Genomic DNA, 14,971 nt, shown 5'->3' on the forward strand with positions numbered 1-14,971 from the left:
AATACATTTACTTCAAGTTAAAAAGGTTGATTTAAAACCTTTCATGGTGAAGAGTCTGAGTTTAGCATTGTTTTGAAATGAAAAGAGATGTGTAAGAATATATATCTGATGAACACTTTTTTATTTAGTAGCTAATGCAACTAATGTGAATATTTGGTAATTGCATTCATAAAATACACGAATACACAGACGTTATCAATAATGTATACAGAATGCCATTTAAGAAAAAAAAATTCTGTTGAACAAAAGTCTATTTTGGTTCAGAAGATTGAAGCCATAGGATTTCTGTTTTGGTTCAATTCCTTTATTCACTTGGAAACAGGGTATCACGTAAGTGTGCCTTAGTTGATTCCAAAGTCAAAAATATCAAATGTCATGACAAAATATACATCCCTTCTAGTCTTGTGACAGGATCGTGTCAGCTGTGTATTTATGCCTAAAAATCTGGATCTAAAATTTAAAAACGTGTGTTTTGTGCTATGTGTTGGAAGCACGTGGTTCTTGTTTGTTTTGTACGAATGGTTTTGTTTTGTTTTGTAAGTGTTGTGTGCTTGTCAAATCACACCTGTCATGATCCTGCCTCTCCTTGTCTTGGTTTTCGAGTCTTGTGGCAGGATCATGTCAGTCCCATGTGTTTTGTGTGGAGAAAGAGCATTGTTTTGGTTTAAGAAGCCATGCTCTCTCTCCAGTGTCGCGTCCTTTAGTCCCGCCCCCTCCAGCCCTGATCCATCTTTCCCTTAGTGTTTCAGTCCCCTCACCTGCCTCGTGCAATCTTCCTGTTAGCTTTCCCTTAGTGTTTCATCCATGTCACCTGCCGCCACTCTCCCTGTGTCATCAGTCCTTGTTAGTGTTTCCCCTTATCTAGCCCCAGTTTCCCTCTGTCTCTTGTCGGTTCATTTTGCATTTTGCACACTTTGCACATTTACCCTTCGTCTGTCTGGATTACCCTTGTTCCTGTTCCCTGGACTCAAGTTTGTGGACTTAGTTTGTTTTTCTTAAGACCTTGTTTGTTTTGTTCCCCTTGTGGGAAGTTTTCAGTCTTGTTTGTGTTCATGTTTTCCCCATCGAGGGTCTTTGTTTTGGATTAAAGCCTTGTTGTTCGACACATGTCTGCCTGCGCTTGGGTTCTGTCCACATCCATAACAACATCCCAAACAAGGCATATTTATTGGATCTCAAACTGGGGTCCCCAAGATGGATCTAGGGGGGGCACAGATTTTGTGCCATTTTATGAAATATAGAAATGTATCATATATTTTATGCAATCAAACATAAAAAATAAAACCATCAACTAAAATAATTGATATGCCAGCATAGTGTAACTGAATATGTTTTTGGTTTAATTCTAAGTTTAAGATTATAACCGCAAAGCGATGCACCATAAACAAAGAGGGTCTTACAACGAAAAAGTTTTAAGAACTACTGTTCTAGTTAATCCGCAGCAGCAAACCAAACTCCATTAGACTGGACAGACAGAAAGAGCTGATGAAAGTGAATGATTGCTACCAGAATTCTGTCTCTGTCCGTTCGGTCATGTTTTGTAACATGTAAACAGAAACTAACAGTATAATGAGTATGATGTTACTGCCTCTCATCTTCAGCTTGGGTTTCCTTGCTTTTCAAAAACGAAACTTAAGCATGATGCATCAAATCCTTCCCTTTTCAGTGTAAATCAACATGAGAACAGTGGAAACATGTCACTGTTGTGGTTTACAAGCAATAACCCGATCAGGCCAGCATTCATAAGTAAGACCCCCGCTCCCAACTGACAGCAGTTTCACCAGATCTGACACAGAGATTAAAAATGAACAAATTTATGTTTAATCTGATCCTTTCAGTTAGTAAGTATACAATGTGATTTATAACTTAAAATGATTCATAAATACTTCATTGTTGATGAAGAGAATATACATTTATACTTTTATATTTAGTTTAGACCTTTTGCATGTTTTACCTTGATCTTCTCATTCCTAGGCATCAACGCTCAATGTCTGATGTGTGCGTCCACTGTGAATGTAACAGTCCAACGTGAAGAAAATGTTACTTTGACCTGTAATGTTAATTCCAGCATGGCAACGGCGTGGTACCGGCTGAGCTCAGAAAACATGACTTTGCTAATAAATGGAATAAGAGGAAACATTGGTTCCAAAGGTTTTATTGTTGAACACAATGAGGAAAGAAATCACTTTCAGCTAAAAGTAGAAAATGCAACCGAGACTCTGAGCCTAACAATAATAAGGGTTGGAGAGGCTGACATCGGCTTGTATTACTGTGCTTTTCGGATCAGTGGAAAGGGGATGCATTTTGGAACGCCTTTCAGACTCACGTTTGGAGGTTAGTGCTGCTCAGGTTATTGAAAATATGACTTTCCTTAATATTCAAATTAGTTATAATGATCAACTTTGGGGATAGTGAATTTGAAAAGTGTTTCCTGAATCACATTCTCTGACAGTAAAATATTTAAACACATATTAAATTCTGCCTTTCAGAATATATTTAGCAAGTAAAATCATGCTTTCAGCTACTGGGTGGGCTAGTTTTTCAACGTTGATTATTTTTTCTCTATATCAATTATTCCATTGAAACCTTCCTGTGGTTTTAGATACTAAGCGGGGGGGCTTTTCTCACACAACAAACGGTGTGGGCTGCAGCACGCTGTTGATCTGTGCTTACGCTGCATGTGGGTTGTGCAGTATTATCTGCGCTGGCGTGCTCTGTTGCAGACAAGGTGAGAATCTGTGAACTTGCTCCTTAATCCTCTTCATCATTTGTAAACGCAGTTGATGTGGTTTTATGCCTACGCAGTTTAGTAATATGATTACAAGTTCTTCAATCTGATCACTCGTGTGCAACTTGCTGGTGTCTGAAACAGGGCGAGAAGTCAGACTTTTGTTATTATGTGCCACTTAAAAAGTATCTCAAAGCACCCTTACTTGACTAAAACTATTTCTATCACTAATGATTTTGTTATACTTTTTATATTTTAATTTGATAACCTTTTAGAATAAAGTTTTATCTGTTAACATAAATTAACAAGAAAAATACATCTGCAGTATTAATCGGAGTTCATGGTAATTTCAGCATTTACTCATTTGTTCATCAATAAGTAGCTTTTTAGTAAAAGCCAAAATACACTGTAAGGGTCAAAATTAAAGATTTTTCTTTTATGCCAAAAATCATTAGGATATTAAGTAAAGTGATTTTTTTTCCTACCGTAAACATATATAAACCTTATTTTTGTGAGTAATATGCTATGCTAAGGACTCAATTTGGACAACTTTAAAGGCCATTTTCTCAATAATTTGTTATCCCCCCCCCTTAGATTCCCGATTTTCTGTACCTCGGCTAAATATCGTCCCATCGTAGATCAATGGAAAGCTTATTTTTTTAGCTTTCAGATGATGTCAAAATCTCAATATCAAAAAATGGACTCTTAAGACTGGTTTTGTTGTCCACGGTCACATATATTGTTTGTCAAAATAAAATGAGTTAATGCACAATGAACTAACATGAACAATTTAAGCATTAGTGTGACCTTTACCATAGTTCTCTTAGTGTATTTCATTTTTATTACATGTGCCGGAAAGGGCCGTGATGCCAGTTGGGGATATTTTTCTATTTTAAATGCCTCTTTCATGGATAAAATATGGAAATTGTTAGGACTCTGTCCTTCCTGTCTCGAGCTTTCAAGCTCCCTGGGCAGAGTCATGACATTGCCACGTCTTTCGGGTTTCTGTTGTGTTATGTGTGGAGACATGTGGCTTTATGTGGTTACTTGATGCCACGTGTCTTCCTGTTATGTCTCTCAGCCCCACCCTCCTATCTCCTGTAATTTCATTAGGGTTTCATTCCCATCGTCTGTTTTGTAATTCACCTCATTAGGGTTTTATTCCCATCAGCTGTCACCACTCTCCCCATGTAATCACTCCTCGTTAGTGTCTCCCTTTATATAGTCTTAGTTTCCCTCTGTTCAGTGTTGGTGCATTATCTATTATCTATTATCTATTATCTATTATCTATTATCTATTATCTATTATCTATATGCCCAACACTGATGTCTTGCGTGCACGGTGTTTTCCCCTGTTATTGGATTACCTGGTTCCTGTTTACAGTTTGTGAACTTATTATTTATCTTTCCTAAGGATTCTTGTTTTGTTTTTATCCCCCTCGTGGGAGGTGTTGTTTCTAGTGTTTGGTTGCTAGTGTTTTTGTGCTTGTTTTTCCCCATTGCGGGTGTTTGATTTAATAAAGTTTTTTGTAACCCTTCGTCTGCCTGCATCTGGGTTCTGTCCAAGCCATTTTGTGACAGAAATCCTCTTTATTTTGAGATCAAACTCTGTCCTCCCTAAAAAGGTCACTCCCTGGAATCCAACGTCCGGTTTCCCCCATTTCCAGTTCTGCTTATTACATATAATCAGATGTTTAGTAAATTGATGCGTTGTCTATAAACTACTTTATAAAAGATACTATGCAAATAAAAAGTTTAGCAGTGCTTTAATGGACAGCATTAACTGTGTGTACACTGAAACCATACTGACATGTTGACAACAATACAAAAACTGTTGTTTTTGTGTTTCTTGTTCTAAAACAGAGTTGTGCGTGAGCTGTGGGAAGGAAAACTCAAACTCTGAGGTGGGATTGACACCAGATGATCTGAAATACCGTAACAACATAACAGAATGTGGCATATGAAGATTTTGGGTCATTTTGTTGTTTTCAGGCTGGAGATGTGCAGTATGCCAGTCTCAGATTCATCAGGCCATCCAGAGCAGCTGTTCCTGCATCAGTGAATGTGACTCATTCCACTGTAGCCAATCACAAATCCTGATTAAACAATGGATTGTATCAAATCCACTTTATATCAAAAAAGGGTTTTCTATCCCAAGCTCTACGTTTTCTTGCTTAAGTCTTGCTTAACTGCCAGAACTGTGAAGACACACCAAGCCAACTGCCGGGCTGTTTTTGTGTCGGCATAATAATCACAGTGTGTACCGTTGACATCTGTTGCACCTCATCACTGACTTTTTGTTCAATTCAGCATGTTGAACCAACCATACATAAAGAATGATGTTTATACAAAGACAAAATTTACCTTTTAATAATTTTATATAACAAATTGTACATGACCTTCAGCTGTAGTGTTCTTTGTTTAAAAGCTTACTACACAGTAGGCTACTTTGATGTTGGTTTGGTGTGTCACCATGGTTTCACGTGTTACAGTAGGCCTATATATTATACTATTACTTATTATATTCAAATGTTTTTTTACGTTGCCTGTGTTTAAATATGTAGCATATGATATAAAGCTAAGACATTCTATTAAAATACTATATCCAACCTACCTTTTTGTTGCGTTTCCGTAATTGTTCTGAGTGCACTGCTTGTTTCCATTAGGGGGAACTATTGCATCATTACAGTACTTATAAAATAAGTTAATTCCTCATTTGATGCTCAAATACATCTGCAGGAATATGCTATAGACCGTTTCATAGGACGCGCGGGCGCCTGACCCCCAGTTCACTCCCGGTTTATGTTTGGCTAGTGTCTAATAATACAACTATTTTTATTCAATTTAATTTATGTTGATATTAATTTGTATGATTATTTTCGAGTCTGGAGGAAGAGTGGAGAGGCACAGAATCCATGTTGCCTGAAGTCCAGTGTGAAGTTTCCACAGATGATTTGGGCTGCCATGTCATCTGCTGGTGTTGGTCCACTGTATTTCCTGAAGTCCACAGTCAACGCAGCCATCAACCAGAACATTTAAGAGCACTTCATGCTTCCTTCTGCTGACAAGCTTTATGGAGATGCTGATTTCATTTTCCAGGAGGACTTGGCACCTGCCCACAGTGCCAAAGGTACCAAAAGGTGGTTCAATGACCATGGTGTTAGTGCGCTTGACCTGAACCCCACATTGAATCTATGGGGTAATGTCAAGAGGAAGATGAGAGACACCAGCCCCAACAGTGCAGATGACCTGAAGGCCACTATCAAAACAACCTGGGCTTCCATTACACCTGAGCAGTGCCACAGGCTGATTGCCTCCATGCCACGCCACATCTATTAATGCAGTAATTCATGCAAACGGAGGCCCAACCGAATATCGAGTGCATAGAAATGAACACACTTTTTTTACTGATCTTATGTTCTATTCTAATTGTCTGAGACACTGAAATTTGGGTTTTCATTATCACTATAATCATCAAAATCTCAAGAAATAAAGACTAGACGTATTTCACGCTATGTGTAACGAATCTATATAATATATTGACAAAAAATATTGACCTTTTCCACCATATTCTCTAATGATTTGACATCTAGAATTGCACGATGTCTGCTGCTCTCAGCTTCCCGATTCTTTTGCCAGAAACCTCTCGGCAGCTTGACCGTATCTTTCAATAGTACGCAGAATGTAGAAGCCTATACGCAGCACATTACGCAGTAAGTCGGTATACCGTCTGTTTGCTAGCGCATGCGTGAACACGGACAAACCCCAGAAGCTCCACCCTCCAGTAACAAAAGGACCATTGATCGTGATCACTGGAGACACAGCTGAAGACATCTCACTCGTGTCGGATTCAACGCAAATCAAATGGAGACCGATGTATCGTTGCGTATGAGGAATGCGTGCGTGATCGTACGGAAGCTCTCGTCGTCGATATAACGCGGACGCGTGGGACCTCGCGCTCGTCGATAAACCGACGTCTTGGCCGAAAGCTCAGTCTTTACGCGAAGGGTTCGAGTCTAGAATAGGACATGCGCAGTGCAGTGTTTCATTTGTGATGTCAGGGTGCGAATGTGCTACTTTGTGATGGGAAATAGAGCTTAATGTCCTTACTGCATGCTACACGCGCGTGAAATCGACAGCGTCTTGAACGTAATGGGTACGTGACAGAACCGGGCGACCGATCCGAAGTGTCGAACAGAAGTCCGGGTGAACCGGAAGACGGAATTCGACGAAGGCGTCCATCACGCGAGCCTCTCTCTGAACTTCATCGGCAGCACCACGGACAGCGACCATGAACAGGTTACGCAGGAAAGCGTGCGTGGCTCTTCTTCTCTTCACTCTCTTCATTTTCGGCACCATGATGGGCCTACGAACCCTCAAACCCACCGACGGTTTCTCCGACCTGGCACCGGGAATGGAGTTAATGCCTGTGGTTGGAGAGAGAACGGACCAGAGACCCAACCCTGTGGCTGAAGCAGCGGGTCGGACCGGCATTGGAAGCGATACAAAGATTGTGTTCTCCAACTCCGGTCCAGACCACAGCATATTCTACGACATCCACATCTTCTATTATTTATGGTACGGGACTCCACAGATGGACGGCGGTTACATACACTGGGACCACGTACTGGTACCGCACTGGGACCCTAAAATTGCTGCCAGTCACCCTGGCGGGCGACACAACCCTCCGGATGACATCGCGTCCAGTTATTACCCTGAACTGGCACCCTACAGCTCCAGGGATCCAGATGTCATTAAGTCGCACATGGCACAGATAGAAGCTGCAGCTGCAGGTTATACCCCCAGCAAACTGAGAAATTGCTGATTGTTTTTGCTTTTCTAAAAAGTAACTCCCTTTAAAATACTATACAGAAAATAAATCAGGATCGTAACAGATCCAGCATGTGCTGCTGTTCATGTTTTCGTCTGTCAGGTGTAGTGGTGCTGTCCTGGTACCCGCCCGGTGTGGCAGATGAACATGGCAAAGCCTCAGAGGATCTAGTGCCTGCTGTTCTGGATGCTGCCCATAGACACAGTATCAAGGTAACTGGTGAGAGATTTGTAAAACTTCTCTTAATGCTTACTGAAACACTGAGGTCATAGGTTTTCTTTTTACTAATGTAAGAGAGAGCTCATATAGGAATATTTGAGGGATACTCTCTCGAACCTGATGTTCTTTACAGCCAGTGTACAAGATAATAAATTTGCCCCTGCCCGTGATAGTACTTCGGATATCAATAGACCACAAAAATGGTAACTTTTTGTCAAAAAGATTTAGACAATGTTTGATTATTGTTGCTCAGTATTATTCAGTCTGTATTAAAGATAACAAGATTATATTTTCACAGAAAGTTCTTTGGTTATCACAGGCAGGTGATGGTTTAAATTGACATAGTATGTGATTAATCTTGCTACTAGTACGGGTAACTGTACAGTACCAGTCTTGTATTGTGTTTCTCTTAATTATATAAATTGTACGTTTTTAATCTGACCGCATTTGGTTGTGACATTGTGAGTGAACTATGTGATTTGTCACATTCTCTAGTGGATGCTGTGGTTACATAAGTCAATATAGGCCTGCTGCTGTCTCTAAGAGTCTGTGTTATTCCTGTGTGGTGAAGTCTAATGTTCCATTTATGTGGCATAAATCCATGTACAGTATTAGTGCTTTAGTTGTCAGCCATTTGCTGCATAAATGAAATGAAAGATGCTCAGAAAAGGCAATTACATTACATTGTTTGGAAACAGGAATAAATTATGAATCCTCTGATGCTTCAGCAGTGATGTGGAATAAAAGTTTCTCTATAAAATTACCTATATTCTAATTTATGATGTCCGGACTTTATGTACAGTAACAATGATCATTCCCACAAGGTTGTCTGAGCTCATTCTCAGTGTTCTGGTGAATCCTGCACGAACTCTTTTGATGTCTTGTAAAACTTCTATATCAAAAACAGAACAATCATTTGGTTTTTGACCAACGTCGTGCTTTACTTGAATTTTGCTTGTAGCTGCATGTCAATTCAAATTTTGTCTTGCTACTGTTGTCAGCAGAGTATTTGCATTTGGAATCAGAAATATTCTCTTGTGCACTGAGTTTGTATCGTGGATTTGTCAGGTTTGCACAGCAGATAACACTGTGTGTCATCTATGGTTTTTTGTGATTGATCTGAGTGAGGTTGTTAATATCTAGAAGAGGAGAGCACCCAGCACCCACCCTTGTGGATCACCAGTGGTTAACTGAGAGACAGCCCAGCCCTTCTAGAAAACAAAGAAGTGGCCTGTTTGTTATGTCATGTTTCAGTCTGGCCCAGCAGTGAGCTCTTCCCTCATCCCTCTTTCCACCCATTGATTTATTTTTTACTTTCCTTGACTAAATCCATTTGATTGCTTGTTTTGTTTTGAAACTGTCTTGGTGTATAGTGCAATGTGACACACTAGTTCAAACTTGTTAATCTTCTCACTTTACCAATTTTTTAAAGGCATTACAAGGTTTACAGGCTGAATTAATATTTGCTACTGAAAACCTGTATACATTTCTTTGCTCTTCTGAAAACAAAAGAAGAGATTTGGAAGAATGCTAGTAACCATGCAGATCTCATCCCCCATTTACTGCCATAGTAGGGGAAATAAAAATGATGCGAGTCAATGATATCTGTCTGGTTACTGACATTCTTCAAAATATCTTCATATAGGTTTATACAAATATCTTTATTTACAGGTTTGGAACAATCTGAGGGTGAGAACATGACAGAATTCTTGGGTAAACCATCCCTTTAATAAACACGCTCAAGGACAATTCTCATTCTGTATAGCAGTAGACATATTTAGCACTCGTTGCTGTCTTTCTCCATATCTCTCTGAATGTATAAATCCTCTTCAGCCATCTGGATCCTTCAATACACTTAGATATGTGTCTTTGTGTTTATCATCGACGAAAATGTTCTCTGAAGATATTCACTGTTAAGCTGTGATATTTTAATCATTCCGTAGCTCTCTGTTTTAAAGGAAGCATCTATGAAACAAAATAGAAGTTGATGAATCAAAGAGAATGAGAAAAATTGCTTCCTGTACTGCTAAAAATGACAGTAAAATACCACAAATTTACAAGAAAACATGGGAAATGTTATTTAACAGTTTATTTCTGGTGCCCCAGCTGCCAGAAAATGTCTTTTTTTAACAAGATTTATTTTTTTACAGTTTATTTATGAAATACGATCAAAAACAATAAGAAAACCTGTTAATAACAAACATTGGGAAACTGTTTAAAATATGTCCTTATATCCTATCATTTTACAGGAAAACATATTTTATGGTAGCCTATATTTCATTATTTCCAGTTTACAAGAAAAAATCTTTTCAGTGCATCCATTCTCCTCATCTTGAATCTCTTGATGGACTGTTTCTTAGCGGACGCCGTCCAGAATACCATTTTATTAATACATGATCAAAAATATGCTCCATTAATCCCCTTTGCAGTTCATGTTTGAATTGGTTTTTAAAGACACAAATAGACAGTATAGACATCAGCGTAAACAGTATATAGTACAGTGTAGACAGTAGTAAAAAAGCAGTATAGACAGTAGTGTGGTCTATCACTTTGAATGTGAATGATTCAGCAGTTTTGACGCAGGACAAGCATAAGCTTAGATTTCTTTTATCTTTCTACTTTTTCACACTTAAATTCTATCAGAACTGAAAAATGTCGATGCAGTGTGAAGAGTGTGAAGAGAAATGTTGCCAAATGTTTAGTGTCTGTGTTTAGTTTAAACAGCTACTTCCTTGTAAAGACTGGTGTGATGTAGCAGAATAGGGGTTGATGTTTTAAACCTGTTTCTAATGATGTCTAGTTTCATATCTGTCCACGCCAATTGCAGGTTACCATAGAAACTGTTCAGAAAACCCTTCTGGACCAGCAGTGTAGTACTGGGTGTTTGCTTTTGCTTTTCTCTTGTTTGAAGGCTTCACAGTTCAACCAACCGTGTAAAGAAAAACGTTTGTGCGCCTTTGAGAAAGTCTTCCATCAGCATTATATCAGTGTCTTGGATAAATGCGTGACAGACCGGCATACTGTATGCAGAGGGGTTTGGAAAGTCTTCCAAAATGTCAAACGTATCAAGTATCAAAACACATTTGTCCTTTAAGTAAAAAGGGGGTATAAATGAAGGAAATTAACACTTTAAATGGACCACACATTTCTAAGATTATTTCTGAAATACAATGCTTAGTGTTTTAGGATTTATAGCCAGTGACATTTTGGAACCTGTTCTATGCCATTTTGTTCCACAAATGTGGTCTAAACCGAATAAATGTAAAACAGGCCGTGCAAGTAAAACATTACAATTGTTAATTGGGTTGAGACCTATCTTTACTTACCATAAACAAGCTTTTTTAAAAAGTGTGTGTGAAAGCTTTGTCACTGTCCTCTTTTACAGGTTGCGTTTCACCTGCAGCCCTACAAAGGCCGGACGGACCTCAGTGTGCATGACAACATCAAATACATCATTGACAAGTATGTTGCTCCCCCTTCTCCGCTACGTCCACGAGAGCAACACTTTTCCAACAATAAAAACTTAAAACTAAAGCTTTGCCCTTTTCCTCACGGATGATGAGAGTGACTTTACCTCCAGAGATCAGGCTGACTCATTTAATCCTGCCTGCTGTGCTGAAAGAGGGAGTGATGTTTTAAAAATAGCAGCCTTATATTTCATGAATCATACATGATGTAACATGACCTGATGGTATTGCAGGATAACAGATGCTAGGATATAGGATATTCATGAACTTTACTGTAAATCTGCATAAAACAATCTGTATTGTACAACGCATTACATAAATGAAGGTGATTTCATTTGAAAGTTAACGGTAAGAAGGCAGATTGGGAAGCAGTAAATGTAAATCTTTTTTTTGTACAACAATGTGATTGAGTCCATTATATTTATCAAGCTCTAGCAGCACTAAAGAGCAGGATAGAAATACACGCTGTACGGACATAAGAAGTGAAGTATAGGTTTACATGGCAGACTATCGTAGTACACACGGCTCTATGTAAGCACCCTGTGATTCCTGCCATGTCTATAGTGTATGTAAATGTAATATATGGGAAGAAATTGTGAGATTAGCCAAATGTGCGATTACCAAAATGAGATTCTTAATGAACATTAAATTCATTTCATTTATGTCTATTGCTGTAGTGTGTCAGGAGAAAATCTCAATATAGATATTAAAGTAATTGTTCACCCGAAAATGAAAATTCTGTATGATTTACTCACCCTGTTGTCATTTTAATCCTTCCATAAAACACAACAGAAGATGTTTGCAAGAAAGTTGGTAACCGAACAGCACTGGCCCCCATTCACTTCTATTGTATGAAAACCAATGCAAGTGAATGGGGTCCAGTTAACAACATTGTGGAAATATCTTCTTTTATGTTCTGCAGAAGAAAGAAATGACAATGTTTGAAATGACAAGCAAGGTGAGTAAACCACAACAGAATTTTGGGTGAACTATCACTTTAATGCCATTAACTGCAATAATCAAATGAGATTTTTCCATAAACAAGCAGTTCTACAGTAGAACAGACAGTATGACCCGTGCAGAGATCTGAATTTACTATCATTAGAAAACACTGAGACACTCCTGCAGAACACTCAGCATAAATAAACGTGTGTCTCCTGAAATCTCTTCACAGATACGGCAAACACGGTGCTTTCTACAGGTTCAAGTCCAGCACTGGGAAGGTCCTTCCACTCTTCTACGTGTACGACTCGTACCTGACCCCACCCGAGGCCTGGGCCGAGCTGTTAACCTCACGAGGGTCTCACAGTCTCCGAGGAACCCCTTACGACGGCATCTTTGTCGCGCTCATCGTGGAAGAGCGCCACAAGCAGGACATCCTGTCCAGCGGTTTTGATGGCATGTACACTTACTTTGCCTCCAACGGTTTCTCCTTCGGGGCCTCTCACCAGAACTGGAAAGCCATCAAAGCTTTCTGCGACAAGAGCAACTTGCTGTTTGTGCCGAGCGCAGGGCCCGGTTACATAGACACGGCTGTCCGTCCCTGGAACAATCACAATACACGCAACCGCGTGAACGGGCGATATTACGAGACGTCTTTGCAGGCGGCGATGTCCGTGAGGCCGGATATCATCACGATAACCTCATTTAATGAATGGCATGAGGGAACTCAGATTGAGAGAGCCGTGCCTAAGAAGACTCTGTCTCGTCTGTATTTGGACTACAAACCCCATCAGCCAGACCATTACCTGGAACTTACTAGAAAGTGGGCGGAGCATTTTAGTAAAGAGAAAGAGCAGTGGCTTATGTGATCGGACCCCGTTACTCAAGTTTTTCATTGTCATTACCAATAATTATCCTTTAATTGATTCAAATGTTTTAAAGGCAGCTAGTTCAACAAGGTCAAACTACATTAACGCTGAACATCTTTTTGTTCACAGATTGATGCAAGTATTATAAGGCATAGTTGATCTAAATATGAGTCATTTACTCAACACTATTATTTCATAAAACTAAAAGATGTGCCGAAAAAATCTTCAAGGGGCCATCCAAAAACTTGAGCATGAAAGACACAACATGTAAAAGGCCACTGAAACTGTTGAGCCATTTCGATTATTGAGCACTAGAAATTAACATTATAATTCAATCTCATTTAAACTTCTGCTCATTTAAACATGGCAAAGTGTGATTGTTAACACCAATATTATTCACAATACAATTGCTTTATGATTTTTGGTTAAATTAGGCCTTTAAGACATGCCTTTTAAATTCATTGTTCACTTTCAACATACATTTTCATGATAATTTACTCACCCCTGTTGTCATCCAAGATGTATATGTATTTTCTTCTTTAGAAGAAAATAAATAAATTAGTTAGTTAGTTTTTGATGAAAACATTGCAGGATTATTGTCCATATAGTGGACTTTAATGGACTCCAAAATGTTGAAGGTCAAAATTCCAGTTTCAGTGCAGGTTCAAAGGGCTTTAAACAATACCAGACAATAAATTAGGGTCTTATCTAGCGAAACGATCAGTATGATTTTTTTTTTTTTTTAAATGTATATGCTTTATAAACACAAATGCTGGCCCGGCTGTTCTGCAAAGCGCATTCACGACTTCACGTAATACGTAATCACGTCGAAAAGGTCACGCTTGAGGTTGGTTGGGCAGGGCGAAAAAAATCTATATCATTTTCTCCAAGTTTAAAATCGTCCGACACCGTTGTTTTACCCATTAACGCCGTTTGACTTAGTATCCGCCTACGTCCAGCGTGACCTTTTCAACGTAATTATGTATTATGTGAAGTCTTGAACACGCTTTGCAGAACAGAGCAAGGTGAGCATTTGTGTTTATAAAGCTTATACGTTTCAATTTCTTTTAGAAAATGGCAGATTTTTAACTATATAAGACCCTTATTCATAGTCTGGCGTCGTTTAAAGGCCTTTGAAGCTTGGAGTCCAGTGAAGTCCACTATATGGACAATAATCCTGGAATGTTTTCATCAAAAACCTTAATTTCTTTTCGACCAAAGAAAAAATACTGTACATAAACATCTTGGATGACAACAGGGGTGTCAGCTTTATGTTGAAAGTGAACAATACTTTTAACCAGAGTTCTGTTACTGTTTTTCGGTTGATGTTTTTGACATTTTTAAACATCCTTGTGATTGCTGGTGGTTTGTTTGTTTGTTTTTGTGTGTGAAAAAGACAAGAGATTTCCTGGAAATCATACTGAAAAATTATGCATATTGTATTTTCATCTCTCCATTTATTTTCTCAGTCTGCTTTTTCTCTGCAGGGTCTTGGAAGGGCTGGAGCTTCAGTAATTTACATGTTTAATATAAAAAAATTAATAAACATAAGTTAAACAGTACTTGTGTAATGGTTGTGGGATAGACACAACATGATAACATGATTACAAAAATAATTTCTGTGTAAATGTTTGTAAATCATTCATATATATATTTTAAAAAATCTGGATAAAAATCACCTTGGTCACGCAGGTACAATGTAAAATGTAATAAGTTAACTTTACTTAAATATGTGAGAAAACAGATTTTCTTATGCTTATATGTTAAGTAGTGTATTAATTTAAAATTGGCAAGACTTAATAATATTTGTAGACTAAACTTATTCATCAAGTATAGTTAAGTACTCATAAATCAAAATCAATAGTTGGGTCAACTTCTTAGTGTTCACTTTACTAGCAACTATTAGGAAACCGAT

General features: G+C 38.5%; 2 protein-coding genes across 2 annotated transcripts; both read left to right on the forward strand.

Moving 5' to 3' along the window:
- The first annotated feature begins 1,705 nt into the window (after positions 1 to 1,705).
- On the forward strand, positions 1,706 to 5,340 carry LOC306909904 (uncharacterized protein). The gene is made up of 5 exons (XM_079484034.1): positions 1,706 to 1,841; positions 1,975 to 2,334; positions 2,603 to 2,728; positions 4,592 to 4,632; positions 4,721 to 5,340. The coding sequence occupies exons 1-5, from the start codon at positions 1,805 to 1,807 to the stop codon at positions 4,826 to 4,828; spliced, it is 672 nt and encodes a 223-aa protein (XP_079340160.1). The 5' UTR covers positions 1,706 to 1,804; the 3' UTR covers positions 4,829 to 5,340.
- Positions 5,341 to 6,511: 1,171 nt separating this feature from the next.
- maneal (mannosidase endo-alpha like) lies at positions 6,512 to 14,617 on the forward strand. The gene is made up of 4 exons (XM_079485444.1): positions 6,512 to 7,521; positions 7,662 to 7,771; positions 11,164 to 11,240; positions 12,420 to 14,617. Exons 1-4 carry the CDS (start codon positions 7,020 to 7,022, stop codon positions 13,054 to 13,056), a joined length of 1,326 nt encoding a protein of 441 aa, XP_079341570.1. The 5' UTR covers positions 6,512 to 7,019; the 3' UTR covers positions 13,057 to 14,617.
- The last annotated feature ends 354 nt before the right edge of the window (positions 14,618 to 14,971 follow it).

Source organism: Barbatula barbatula (assembly GCF_947034865.1).
Source record: "Barbatula barbatula genome assembly, chromosome: 21".
NCBI classification, from domain to species: domain Eukaryota; kingdom Metazoa; phylum Chordata; class Actinopteri; order Cypriniformes; family Nemacheilidae; genus Barbatula; species Barbatula barbatula.

Coding starts and splice junctions, on each gene's coding strand:
- maneal (XM_079485444.1), top strand. CDS start 7,020: ATGAACAGGTTACGCAGGAAAGCGTGCGTGGCTCTTCTTCTCTTCACT. Junction 7,522..7,661: donor GATAGAAGCTGCAGCTGCAG/GTTATACCCCCA, acceptor TTCGTCTGTCAG/GTGTAGTGGTGCTGTCCTGG. Junction 11,241..12,419: donor ATCAAATACATCATTGACAA/GTATGTTGCTCC, acceptor ATCTCTTCACAG/ATACGGCAAACACGGTGCTT.
- LOC306909904 (XM_079484034.1), top strand. CDS start 1,805: ATGAACAAATTTATGTTTAATCTGATCCTTTCAGTTA. Junction 1,842..1,974: donor TAATCTGATCCTTTCAGTTA/GTAAGTATACAA, acceptor TCTCATTCCTAG/GCATCAACGCTCAATGTCTG. Junction 4,633..4,720: donor AGGAAAACTCAAACTCTGAG/GTGGGATTGACA, acceptor TGTTGTTTTCAG/GCTGGAGATGTGCAGTATGC.